Raw genomic sequence first — 14,982 nt, forward strand, 5'->3', positions numbered from 1 at the left:
AACATACAAAAGAAGTAGAGGAAAATGACAATAGTAAGGATTAGGAAAGAAAAAAAGCAGCAGTTCCCTGTTGTAGATCAGGCACAGTTATGAGTGTGACATGAATCAGCCAATTTACAATTCTACTGTGCTTGAACGAGAAATGTCCCCCCTTTGGGAATGGCCTAGAGACACTACAGTCAGTGGCATCGCCCCGGGAGGTCCACACTGGCCAACTCCAGAAAATAGTCTTGAAAAAATATTCTTATCAAGGAAAGTTAAAAAACATAGAGGGTTAACTGCATAAAATATATACATGTTGTCAGTATTTGATGAGGCAGCAATGAAAACCATACATAAATGTATGCCTTTTTCTTCAGAGTACATGCAGGAACGGCAACTGAGAATTACAAGTCTGTCGATGAAAATCTTATCTCAAGGCTCAAGGCAAGGTGTGACAAACTGTACTTTGTCTTTTCGTTTTCTTTTTATTGAATATATATAGGCCAATCATATTTTAAGCATCTGGCATCACAATTATTATCACACTGCCATACAGGGCTCAGTGGGGAACAACATCCTAGCAGACAGATAGAAACCTCTGTAAAAACAAGAATCTAAGAACTTCCCGACCCGAGCATCAAACTCTAATCTTCTACATTAATTGCCTAATTGTTACACCACAGATAGTAATGGTGTGGCTCAAGTCTGTCCCATCAAGTCGTAATGGGCTAAAAATAGCCTTTTTTCTGCTAACCCAAGCTAGGCTTTTACTGATTACTGAACATTTTTATGACCCAAAACAGCATTAAACACGTGGTGTTCAGCATTCCCATCACCTGCCATTAATTTTTTGTCTCATGAGTCATTACAAGACTGGTGAGGCTCTTGGAAGAGCCAGATATTTATACATAGCTTCCAGACTGATTATTACCACCAAACTCCAGCATAAAAGCCTCAGCAAACCTTTTCCTATCTGTATGTAAACCTTTGCTTATTTCAAAACAACAGAAACACCAACTCTCACTCTCAGCAAAACTGTAACCACTTCATGAGATAAATTTAAAGTATGTTAATCTTAATTTGGCAAAGGCTGTTGTCTTTTTCAGGATTCATTTATTGTTTAAAAAAGACTGTTCATCTCATAAAACCAAAAGGACTTTCGGTAATTTCTTTACTATAAATATACATACAAATCTATACCTAGATTTCTGAATAACAATGGTGAGGATATTTTGTATTATCAATCTCTGTTTTATTGCCTTAAAAAATGTAGTCTAGTTTAGAGGAGTACATGTTTTACGTCATCCTTTTTCCAAACTCACACTTATTCAACTCACTGGTATTTTTGCATAAGCATGAGCCGGTACTACGCCCTGCCTATGTGGCTTTAGATACTGTTCTGTCTTCAAGCAGTCCAGAAATCCGGGGAACAAGTTCTCGTACTGGCTCGGGTCTGCGATTGCCTCGGACAGTTTTTGACTCTCCTTTGCCGCCTGAGCCTTCCATAAACTGACCACCCTGTGGTGGTGGGAACAAAAAGAATACAGTTGGCCAAAGGTGGAGACAATGGCCGACTAGGACAGAAGCACGTATGTGTCACGGTGAGGTGAAATCTGGCACTTGTCAAAAAAATGTAAACCGAGAAATCGTAATTTTTCCGCAGGTTTTTCAATTTATTTCAAATTTGTGTTTTTTGGTTCAGCACCTTTTATATCTATTGAAAAACACATTTCTGTGAAGACTTCAATGAAAAAAGTTCATAAAATGCTCAAAAAATGTAAATTATTTGTTTCCAAGGTCTCTCAAGCTAGGTAAGACACCAGACTTTGACAGCCATTTATTCGCTAACTTTATCTCTGAAATCAGGTAACCTCCTTCAATTGCAAATATCTCGACCTCTATTCAAGATAGATGGGTAATTTTTTTACCACAAGCAAGATAAATAAACAAGCTTTATAATGATACCAATAACTCCATATGCCCCAAAATTGACGAGCGCCTGATTCTATCGTATCATGACACATATATGGAGAGCTCTTGTTGGAGGCCAATACTCCGACATGGGGTGGGAAAGGCTGATGATGATGATGTGTTGGTAGAAGGTACAAAAAGTTTTAGCATAAATTTCACGTAAAGGTAGGTATTCAGTGATGCAAGTTGCTGAGAAATAGAAATCAGAGAGTCAGAAAAGTATGACAAGATTACAGAAAGTTTAATTAAAACATTCCAGTATAAAGTTTTGCAGTTGGAGAACTCTTTATTTCCTTATAAACACATATGTCATATAATATAACAGGGAACACAAAAGACATACATACGTGCATACACACACACACACTACACACACACGTGTACACACATGCGGACACACACGCACACACATAAATGCACACGCACACACGCATGCATGCTCGCATGCACACATACACGCACATACACACACACACACGCATGCGCACATGCACACAGACACACACAGACGCACACACATGCGCACACATACACACGCGCATGCACACATGCATGCATGCAGGCACACACACACACACACACAGACACACACACAGACACACACACACACCTATACACACACAGCACACGCACACAACCATGATAAGAACATTTTGTCAAGAGTACATTCTGAGGAGAAGGCACTGATCAAGCAAAAAGGCTGGAAGTGAAAAGGCAATTTTCCAGTGACATGAGGGAGTATTTATTGAGAAATGACACCACCTTCAAAGGGCTAACCTTGAAGTTTGAGACGGCAAGTATGTTCGAGCGAAGAAAGCTGCTTCTGGTAATCTGTTTGTTTTGATGAGAACCTCCAGGCATTCTTCACACCTGTGAAATACCATACAGATATGTTTTTATTTATATATATATATATATATATATATATATATATATATATATATATATATATATATATATATATATATATATATATATATATATATATGCACGCTGACAAAATGAGATACTTCTCGCAATCCAAGAATGGAGATATGGACCAAAAATCAACACTGTGGACAGGTTTATTGATTTTCAATTGATGGCATTCTCTTCAAGTTTTAACATGTCTTTTATTATTTCATGCTTATAAACTGTGCAAACTCCACCCATAAATTTGACATACCAATTTCCATCGTGCTAAAATCCGAGAAGTAATTCATTTTGTCAGCACGCCTCACATATTAAACAAAAAATGAAGGTAAACCAACAGACCTGACAGTCACAATGGCACCCTCCAAGTACCGACACGAGGTAATTCAACAAATTAATTGTTTACCGTACTGAAAATCAGAACAACAAAATACTGACAAGAACAGAAATGAAGTTCACCACCCATGGTTTTTCTTTACTTTTTTTTTCCCTCTCTGAGTCTGGCGCAATGTACACGAAAGGAAACAAGAAAAATTGTTTTTGTCTTTTTTAAAAGGCTAGAGCAGTAAGTAAAATTCTGTTTGGAGAGAAGGAAAAAATAGTGTTTGTTTTACGCCCCCACCAACACAATTTAGATCATTTAGTACTCTTAGTAGTTAGACTTCTGAGAGATCATTCTGGTACAATGTACTCTGAACATGGGAATTTCCTATCGTGAACGAGTAGCTACTGCACTTTCAGGACAATAAACTGTATCTCTTGTGCCTTGATCTTGTTCTCCAGTGCCTGAACTTTTATAGTAGTAGACTACGGTCTTTTCGATAGGAAAGAAAAATGGACACAGAAGCAGACAAAACAGTTGATATCATGCTGGACTATGACGTGAGTTACTCTGGTTTAAATTCCCAACAGGATCTTTTTGGAAACTAGGTTTTGTCATATGAGAGAGAGAAGGTTGTTAAATCTGAAGGTGTCCCCATCTTGAATAATCTTAAAATATATCGAATGTTAAACCCATCCGTGGGTGGTTGGTGGGTGCTCTGGTGCAGTTTCATCCTTTTTTCCTATCAAACACCTGTGGTCCTAATCTCTCCTCCATTTTTTGTGTATTTGTTACTCTCTTGTAACACCTATAATCTTCGGCACATATATAATCTTATTGTGTTGCAAGTGCTGTAAAACTCTCACTAAAACTACACCCATCCCACATCATATCAACAATAAAATGCCAACAGCACAAGTGTTTTAAATGAAGGGATCTTATTTGGTAATTATCTCCTTATATTTGGTTCGTTTTTTATCACCTCAGAATTATAATACACAAGTCCTTAAACCTTGAATAGCTGATGCAAATATGTTAAAACTGATACCAAAATTAAAAAAAAATTTTTTTTTAATGAAAAGGGCCCAAATGTGATTAATCCTCTCCACATACCTCCCGAGGGTGAAGTTTGCAAGAAAAGATATGTTGTGCTGGTCAGCGTTCTCCGCAGTCTGCACAAGCTTCGTCATGGCCTCACGGTTCCCCGAGGCGGAAGCCAGGAGCAAGAGGCCGCTCAAGTCCTGGGCGCGGTGCAGACATTCTTGCAGTAAGCCAAACTCCGAGTGCTTCAGAGCCAGCTCCGACAGAGTCTTCCACTTCTCCGGCGACGAGTTGGACTTTGCTATACTGTACGCCGAGCGGAGATCTCCGAGTCGTATGGACAGCTCAAACTTGTGGTCAGTGTCTTGGGTCACAGCCAAAGCTTGAGAAAGGAAACCCTGGGAAAAAAACCAAAAGAAAAGTATCGTCAGGCACGTATAACACAAACATGTCAAGGATTGACAAACATCCAAACAACGACACATTCACAATTTAGGTAAACAAATAGATTAATAATGGAAGAGATATTAGTCGGAGAATGGGTAATTGTACAAGTTATCCATGATTTCGAATCTTCTGTGTTCTTGCTATCTGTTCCTGACTGTGATTTCATTCCACTGATCTGAGTATCTCGCAAAATCTAGATGTTTGACAACCCAGATTGAAAGTAGAGGACAAGTAAACTGTTAGTGATATCATAAACCATTTTTTCCAAGAAATTAAAACAACAGTAGTCTAACTGGAAGGAAAGAACTGATAAAAACAACCAACAAAACTTTGCTCCCAATGTTAATGTTACAATTCTATGGAATTTTTGTGTTTTATTCTACGTACAGTCTGGCATGCACATTGTGAGATTGGTGGGAAGCAAAGACCGTACAGTACTCAACAAAACATTGGACAACAAAGACCATACTCAACAAAACATTGGACAACAAAGACCGTACTCAACAAAACATTGGACAACAAAGACAGTACTCAACAAAACATTGGACAACAAAGACAGTACTCAACAAAACATTGGACAACAAAGACAGTACTCAACAAAACATTGGACAACAAAGACAGTACTCAACAAAACATTGAACAACAAAGACCGTACTCACTCAACAAAACATTGGACAACAAAGACCGTACTCAACAAAACATTGGACAACAAAGACCGCACTCAACAAAACACTGGACTCATCAAAAGGAGAAAGAGTCCCCATTAAAAATATTTTCTTAAAATCAACAAGATGCCTCATATGCCCTTAAAATCAACAAAACATCTCATACTGAGTGCTTACTGTATGTTAACCACACATAATCCAATTAACTCTTTCACTACTGGGGGTATTTCCTCATCTGGCCCGGACCCTATCTATGACCTTATTTCTGATTCTGCCTATCATCGGAAAAAATAAACATTTTTTTAGTTCAATATTCAATATTATTAGCCACATATATATGAAAATAGAGGGGAAATAACTACCTATCTCAACAGGTTGTTAAAAACGATCATTCTTCGACCTGATATTTCAGATTCGATTATTACAAAAGTAGGAGTGGTTTTTAAGCAGGAAGTGGCGAGCTGTGAAACAAGCCCAGTGGTCCAGCATAGGGGGCAACACGAGCCGTGAAAACGGCTCCCGGTAGTGAAAGAGAAATTCTCACTTGGTTCTCCAAAAATTCGGCCACCCTCGTTCTCTGTTCCCTGGGTACTGAGGTCAAAATTTTATCTGCCAAGTCAAAATCCCTCCTCAAGACCGCGGTCTGGTACTCTAAAATGGAAGCAGATAAGGAGTAGCTGATGATGTTGAGTTCCTTGTCTCCCAAGTACAGCCGGTTGTCCTTCAAGATGTATCCAAGAATGTACATTTCCCTGAAGGCAGAAACAACACAACATTTGCTAATAAGACACGAATGAAGTAAATGAAACAAATATGTGAGGCATCATGGCTAAATCTGGCGCTCGTCAAAATAATGAAATCGATGATACAGGCATTTCTCAGCAAGTTTAGTAAATTTTATCAAATTTTGCTTTTCGGCTCAACACCTTTTATGATTAATTTATAAACATATTTCTAGGCGCATTTTACAGAAAAACGTTGATTAAAGACATTTAAGCTGTAAATTTTCAATTTCCAAGGACTCTCAAGCTATGGAAGCTATCAAACTTTGGCTGCCATTTTATCGCTAATTTTACCTCAGGAATCAGGCCACCCCTTCTCCTTCAATCACAAATATCTTGATTTCTATTTCAGATAGATTTATGTGGAAAGCTGTGAAACACCACTCGTGGTCCAATGTTGGGAGTAACATCTCTCTCTCTCTCTCTCTCTCTCTCTCTCTCTCTCTCTCTCTCTCTCTCTTCTGGCGCTGTGGCTTCATAAATGGTCAGCGATGCCGACAGCACGCAGGAACTCAAGACTTGGGAGTAACACGAACCTTGAAACACAGCTCACGGTAGTCAAAATAATAGTTAAAGTAAAAAATCTTGACTCACCTGTCTAAATGAGCGATAGTGACAATCTGCCCTCCCACGCAGTAGTTTAGCCTGTTCACATTGTTGGTGTAGATGAAACAATCTCCCAGCCACAGACCACAGCGAACTTTCTCTTCAATCTCAAACATGACCTTTAGAACAAAAAATGGGGAAATCAGAGACAAATCAATTTGATGATATATACTGCAAAGCGCATAGAGCTTTTGCTGTGGAGTAGGAGTTTGTGCTACACAAATGCTATCTACGATCTATTATTATCATTTTCAATTGACCTGGCTCATAAAACTCATGGCACATCTGTGAAATAGAATGTGTTAGCAGGACAAAATGACAACATAAAAAAAAGAAAGATTGTGAAAGGTGCAAGCCAAAAAATAATATAACATTAAAAAGTCATGGACTTTCCTGTTGGTAGGAAGCACTTGAAGACTACAGCCGTGGGGAACAACTAGTCAGATTCACATTGTTTATCAGTCCAATTGCTCATTCCAGCAACATATCAGCCCATAAAATTATTCATATTCACCTAAACACACACGTTAACAAGCACACACACACACACACACACACACACACGTGCACACATACTCGTGCACACACACACACACACACACACACACACACACACACACACACACACACACACACACACACACACACACACACACACACACACACACACACACACACATACACACACACAAAGACATAAGCATGTGGGTGCACACTTAGTTATCCTTATACTTACTTATACATCATCAAATCAAAAGTGGGAAATTTATCCAATTAATAGCAATATAATTGACAGAAAGAACCCTAGTAGCTCAAGAACGTTGTCTGAGATCTCTAAAACAGAAAAGGCCACGAAAACTTGTACTAGTCATGGAGAAGACACCAGCGTATGTGGTGTAGAGGTTAAGACCTTTGCTGTCCCAAGTCTGATTCCCAAGGGGGGGAGGAAACTTTTGTAGAGTATCACAGTCCTTTATGCTGGATTGTATCCCTCTCATCCTGGGTTGGCCCCGACAGGTAGGGTCTAAGCCCGCCTTTTAAATGATTTAAATTGAGTCAATCATCATCATCATCATCATCATCATCATCATCATCATCATCATCCAGTGCCAGATCTGCGACAGACATCGGCCATCATGGTTCTCCATTCATTCCTTTGCTTGGATGCTCTTAAAAAAGCTACATTTCCCTGATCTTTCCCTGTCACCCACTTGTTCAGATTCCCCAAATTAAGTCGATAGAAGTATAAAAACAACTACATTTAACAAAACAAATTTTAAATTACCATCCCCCCCAAAAAAGAAAAAAGTAGGCAACACTCACCACAAACGACTCCTTTGCTTGACCCCCTGTCTCAGTCTCTGCCTCCTCCCCACCACCACCGCCATTCCCCTCAGTGCCCGAGCTGTACTTGAGGATGTGGAAGGAATCTTCTGAGCAGACGCACACAAGATCTCCAGACTCACTCCAGTGGACCTGTTGTTGAGTAGTCATTTTCAAAAAATCCTTTAATCATAAATATTTATGAGGTGTGCTGACAAAATGAGTTACTTCTCGCAATCAACAAATGGAGATATTGGCCACAAATCGACACAAGGGTCAAATTTGTAGATATTCTATTGATGCCACATTCTTTAAGTATACCATATTATGCTTTAATATTTTATACTTATAAATTATAAAAACTTCACCTGTAAGCACAATGTGTCCATTGCCATAGTACTAGAATCCAAGAAGTAACTCATTTTGTAAGCACCCTTTACATTTTATGCCTAATCATATAGATTTATTGAGAATCAGAACTGGAAACATCCTCAGGCTGTATGAAGATCTCCTAACTTTAGTGAAAAGACGCAAGGTGAAGTGGTATGGGAACTTCACACGATCATCTAAACTGGCTAAAACTTTTGCAAAGGGAACAGCACAAGGAGGGAGACAAAGAGGCAGACTGCGAATGTTATGGGAAGACAACAGCAAAGAGTGGACTGGCTGTGACAGGAATATTTTACAACGTAAAGCTGAGAACCGAGAATAGTGGACGAAGCAGGTTGCAAAATCTGCAGTGGTGCCCTCATGGTCAGCCAGACAGCAGGATAGGTGAAGGTGAAGGTGAAGGTGAAGGTGAAGGTGGAGGTGATTTTACACCCCCGTAGACACAAAATGTGAGGCAACATGGTGGAATCAGGCTCTCGTCAATTTTTGGGCATATTGAGTTATTGGTATCACCTTAAAGATTGTTCATTTGTCTTGCTTTCAATGAAAAATTTACCCATCCATCTTCAATAGAAGTGGAGATATTTTGGATTGAAAGAGGTGAGGGTCACCTGGTTTAAGAGGTAAAATTAGCGAGAAAATGGCTGCCAAACCTCGGTAAATTCCAAAGCTGGAGAGTCCATGGAAACAGTAAATTTATATTTTTGTGCCTTTAATCAACGTTTTCGGTGAAATCCTCAAAGGAACGTGTTTGTAATTGGACATAAAAGGTGTTGAGTCAAAAAACAAAAATTTGATAAAAATTCCTTAGCAGGGAGAAAACTGCTGTTTTCTTCGATGTAATTATTTTGACGAGAGCCTGATTCCACCACGCTGCCTCACATTTAGACTATTTAGGAGGTGCTTAACTTGACCCTGCTAGCATCCCAGCACCATAATATAATATAGTATTAATACATTTAATTTGTCTCTAATTTCAAAAGATCAAACTATCTATTTTTATATTTCAAAACTTATCATGACTTGTAAAAAAAAAAAAATTTTTAAATAAGCACAGAAATAATTGTTTCCCACTAACTGACAGTTTAAAAAAATAGCTTACTTGTGTTGCAGTTATCTCTAGGTCTCGGACTAATTCTGTAGTTTCCCAGTCATAAAACGACAGATTGTTTTTGGATCTGACACCAAGTAACTGCCCACCATGAATGCCTAGGTTTTGGGAAAAAAAGAACAAAAAAACAAAACAAAACAACTTTACAAAGTAGGCAACCAGTGCTCCTGAAATGAGAAAAAATAGGTCGTATAGGGGCAGAAATCATCTAAGTAAATAAAAGTCATGTTTCAAAAGAGAGCAACAAATAAAAGCAACCACAATAGTGCGAAACTTGGAAGACAACAAAGACAGTGCTGAATAAAGTCCAGACTTTCATCAACAGATGTATGAGGAGTATCCTAAGAATTAAGTGGCAGGATAGAATAAGAAATGAAGAGCTGTGGGAAAGGAAAGGACAAAAAGGATATAGAAGTAGAAATAGGACTGAGAAAGTGGCAATGGATGGGACACACCTTAAGAAAGCCCAGCGGAAACATCACAAGACAGTCACTGCAATGGAACCCACAGGGAGCACGAGGCAGGGGTAGGCCACGGGAAACATGGAGGAGATGTGTGGAAAGGGACATGAAAGAGATGAAGCTCACTTGGAACGAGCTAGGAAGGATGGCCCAGGACAGAGAGAAATGGAAGGAGCTTGTATGTGGCCTATACCCTGTCAGGGGTGAAAGGCATTGATGACAATAGTGACTCACCGTATATTCCTTCACGAATAGATATTGTGCGAATATTAAAAGATATCAGTAACTCACCCCACCCCCACCCCACCCCCACCCCCGCTTTCAGCCCACCCTTTTTCACCACTCAAATACTCATTTTATTCAATACTTTTCATTTGAGGAGTCCATGGGAGAAACGGGCACAGTCACAAGCTGGAAATTGTGAGGGTGTCAATTTTAAAAGCTTGTGGACTCATAACTTCATATTTGTTTGACTGGTGATTTATTAAGTGTTGTTGAATGGGAAATCGAAAAACAATAATCAACCAACAGTTATGAGTCAACAAACATTCAAAATTGATACCCTAGGGTTGAGTGAGCTAAAACAAAGCTCTCCAAAACAACTTATACTCAGAAATCCTAGTTAGAGATTTGAACCAGGACCATTTGCTCCTTAGTCCAGCACAATACACATTCAACTAACTGCTAGCCCTATGTGGTACTGCACTACCTTAAATTAGAATTAGGCCTAGAAAGTTCTATCTGACATTTTTGGCTGTGTTGAGATATGATGACTATGAGGTCAGAAACCAAATGTTGCGATATGCTCTATCAAAATAGTAATATTATTCAGAGTCGTTATTAAGATATTCAAAGAATTGCATTCGATAAATTTTTGAAATGATGTGGACCTCAAAGTTTTTTAACGTCAAATTTCTCAAAACTAGGTTCTGAGCAGATAGAATTTTGTAATTCTAGGGTGGCGGCTATGGATGTGAGACTTGGAATGCATCCCAGACGAGCATAAAGAGGATCCAGGTTTTCTTAAACAAGTGTCTGAGGAAGCTACTGAAGATCAAATGGACAGACAGGATCACCAACGAGGAAATATTAAGAAGAAAGAGACAGAGCCCAGTCAGAGAAGAGGTGGGAAGAAGATGTTGGCGATGGATTGGACACACTTTCAGGAAGTCAAGCAGCAGCATAACAAGGAAAGTGTTAGATTGGAACCCACAGGGTAAAAGATCAAGGAGAAGACCACGTGGAACCTGGAGAAAAGTCACGGAAATGGATGTACAGAAAAGTGGGAAGACGGTGAGTGACATCAGGCGATTAGCCCAGGATAGGGAAAGTTGGAAAGTGTTTGTTTGTGGCCTATACCCTGATCCAGGGTGAGAAAGGAAATGATGATGATGATGAGGATGGCGACTGGCTCACGACAGTACAAAGTACACGGCATGTAAAGTTACCCTCTGCTCCTGATCCCACTTTGAACGATTTTTGCATCTTGAAATTTTTGAACACTTTGACTGTTGAGCTGTCGTCTCTGATGGCAAAAGTGGAAGAGTCTTGGCCCCACACAAACTCGTGGGCATTTCCGTAGGCTTTGTTCCTGAGGGCCATGGCTGTGTAGATGATGTACTCTCCATCCCCACACACGACCACAAACCTGGGGTGAGGGGGGGGGGGGAAGAAAGGGCACAATAATGTCTGTTTAAGAAAGAGGAAGTGACAGGAGAAGTTATACTTTACTTTCACTTTTATTTTTTCATCCTCTGTTGCCGTTAAGCGTCGAGGGGAGATGGGGTTTTCTATGGTAGGCCAGCTCCGCAACTCTTTCAGTTGTGATATTATGTGGAGAAGTTATAGACCATGATAACCACCGAAGGTAGCGAGCTTGGCAAAGAGGGAAAAGTGAAGGAAATAATGTCGCTGTAGCAAGCAATCCACTGTCAAGTCAAAATTTTGAGAATCTTCTATTTTTACACTCTCTCAAAGCTCTACCAAAGACGCACCTTGCAACATCATTGAAATTTTGTTCAATGCCATGGTCAAGGCTGACAATTTTCTTGCTTTTCATGATTCCTGATAGGAACAACACAACAAAAAAACAAGTTTTTTGCCTCTGGTATAAAAAGTACCCTAACAGACTTAAGCAGATGGCTTGTGACACCGATGATATAACATGCGTGCACAATACTCTGAGACCAAACACCACAGCAATAACAGTGACCAAATAAAAAAAAAGGGCAACCTCATCCGAAGAAGAAGGGAGGTAACTTGAACTGACCTCCCATTTGGGTTGTGCGAGATACTCTGAGGGTAGACCTCACAACTTCCCAAATCCTTGACAGCCAGCTCGAGGCGTTCTCCGTCTATCACCGACTGCTCGCCCAAACTCTTCACATTGGCCTGCTGGATCATGGAGTTTTTGCTCCAGATGATCTTCCCAGAGGAGTCCATAGACACTGCTGGCTCCTCGTTTCCGATCTGAACGAGACAAACACAAGCCAATGTTAGTTTTAGGAAAAGTTTTGTTAAAGTAATTATTTTATATCTGTCCCCTTGGTTTTATGCACCCCGCATAATTTAGCAAAATTTGATCATTTTTTGCATAATTTCTGATTATTATTTTCCTTCATCATTCTTTGTTAAAATTAACAGAATGGATTAATTTCACATTTTTGGGCTCATTTGCATAATTTCAGAATTTTTTTTGCATAAAACAACGGGGATAATTATATGGCACTTGCAACACAATCAGGTCATTATCATAAGTGTCCAAGATTAGAGGTGTTACTAGAGAGTAACATTATATAAAGAAGAGAAGGAGGAGAGATATGGAGGATAGATGTTTGATAGGAAAGAAGGAGCAAACCAAACCACACCAGAGCACCCACCAACCACCCACAGTAAGAGTTTTACAACACTTGCGAAACAAACAGGTCATATAAGCGCTGGAGATTGGAGTAACCTACATAGAGATTGGAGTAACCTACATAGAGATTGGAGTAACCTACATAGAGATTGGAGTAACCTACATAGAGATTGGAGTAACCTACATAGAGATTGGAGTAACCTACATAGAGATTGGAGTAACCTACATAGAGATTGGAGTAACCTACATAGAGATTGGAGTAACCTACATAGAGATTGGAGTAACCTACATAGAGATTGGAGTAACCTACATAGTAAAGACGGAGTACAGATAAAGGCAATATTTCAATAATCAGCACCGTGGTGTAGTATAGGAAAGGAAGTTTATGGGTATAAGTTGGTGCACATGTGTGTGTGTGTGTGTGTGTGTGTGTGTGTGTGTGTGTGTGTGTGTGTGTGTGTGTGTGCACGCATGTGTGTGTGTGTGTGTGTGTGCACGCATGTGTGTGTGTGTGTGTGTGTGCACGCATGTGTGTGTATGTTCACAAAAGTGAGCTGGTGTTCGTGGGTATGCTTGACATAACAATACATAATTTGTGAATGTAGGATCATTGACGTATGTGCATTTGTTTGCATGTGTGTGTGTGTGTGTGTGTGTGTTTTATGTGTGTGTGTGTGCACGCGCGTGTGTGTTCATATTTGTATGTGTGCGTGTGTGTGTTTGTGCATGTGTGTGCGTGTCATGTGTGTGGTTGTCTGTGTGTGCATGTCTGTGAGCGCATGTCTGTGAGTAAGCCTATATTTGTGAATATCTACAAAATATCTTCTATGTATAAAATAATATATATGAAATTATTTGCTTTCTTCAGCCAACATAGCTGAACACGTGCGATGTGCCAACCCACCTTCAGAAGTACCGTGCCCTCGTCAAAACCCAGGGCCACACTGTTTGACCCTCGCTGACACCCGATGGTCCAGAGCCTCTCCATGCCATAGTTCAAACTTTTCTCCTGTTTGTACGTGTTGGCGTGCCATATTCGTAGTGAACCTGAGGATGAGAGGGAGACAACAAAAGCTCATATGTGTCACAACATGGTGGAATCAGGCGTTCGTAAGATTAGGGGCATATGGGGTCATTGGTAGCATCTTAAAGCCAGTTCATTTGCCTTGCTTTGAGTGAAAAACGTATCTCTCTATGTTGAATAGAAGTCAAAATATTTGCGATTGAAGGAGGTGGGGATCACCTGGTTTCAGAGATAAAATTAGAGAGAAAATGGCCGCCAAAAATGTGTTATTTCCATAGATTGAGAGTCCGTGGGAACTGAAAATTTACATTCTTTGTGCCTTTAATCTACGTTTTTCAGTAAAATCAACACAGAAATGAGTTAAGAGGTACGAAAACTGTCGAGTCAAAAAAAAATAAATTCGATAAGAATTCCCAAACCTGCGGAAAAATGCCGGTTCCTTCACTTTGATTCTTTTGACCAGCGCCTGTTTTCACCTCACTGCCTCACATATAACTTCTTAATACAGTCATTCTTAGACAGCTGATTCTCCTGGACAGTTGTCACGACAATATGTGAGGCGTGCCGTTTTAGGTGGCCATAGTACTGTATTTTGCTCAGCAGGGTTTGTTTTGTGTGTAGAATCGGACACACCTCTTTGTTTGTCTTTTTTGATTTCCAACTTATTTTGGCCCTTCTACGGTAGCACCACATCTCAAACACATTTATTTTTGTTTTCTTCCTTCCTAGTCAAAGTCCAGGTCTCTGTGTCATGTAGGAACATGGGGAAGATGCAGCAAAAACAAGATAATTTATGACAATACTAGGGTATTTATTCATAAGAAAAATGGGAGACTTACCATCAGCACCACCGGAGAGGATGATGGGAAGAAACGGGTGGAAGGCGACGCACAGCACATCTTTGCTGTGACCATGCAACACCTGGACGCAGTCTTTTGTCTGCGGATGAGATGAGATAAAATAGGATAATACAAAATGAGACAAGATAAGGTAACAATCTTACAGAGAGAAATTTGCTGCTGCATAGTAAATTACACTCACATGTCAGCGCAAAGTTGGTCTCTCTCTCTCTCTCTCTCTCTCTCTCT

The 14,982-nt window shown here is 39.8% G+C and overlaps 1 protein-coding gene across 1 annotated transcript in view; it reads right to left on the bottom strand.

The window, feature by feature from the left end:
* Positions 1 to 1,319: 1,319 nt before the first annotated feature.
* Positions 1,320 to 14,982, bottom strand: part of LOC101858376 (coatomer subunit beta') — a gene marked incomplete at both ends in the record, with an annotated part of 19,821 nt that continues 6,158 nt past the window's right edge. The window contains 11 exon segments of the mRNA XM_013082366.1: positions 1,320 to 1,500; positions 2,731 to 2,823; positions 4,301 to 4,626; positions 5,885 to 6,092; positions 6,717 to 6,847; positions 8,052 to 8,204; positions 9,544 to 9,650; positions 11,462 to 11,661; positions 12,283 to 12,482; positions 13,775 to 13,917; positions 14,734 to 14,833. Coding sequence (XP_012937820.1) covers positions 1,320 to 1,500; positions 2,731 to 2,823; positions 4,301 to 4,626; positions 5,885 to 6,092; positions 6,717 to 6,847; positions 8,052 to 8,204; positions 9,544 to 9,650; positions 11,462 to 11,661; positions 12,283 to 12,482; positions 13,775 to 13,917; positions 14,734 to 14,833 — 1,842 coding nt within the window.

The sequence above is a fragment of the Aplysia californica genome, unplaced genomic scaffold (assembly GCF_000002075.1).
Source record: "Aplysia californica isolate F4 #8 unplaced genomic scaffold, AplCal3.0 scaffold00008, whole genome shotgun sequence".
NCBI lineage: Eukaryota > Metazoa > Mollusca > Gastropoda > Aplysiida > Aplysiidae > Aplysia > Aplysia californica.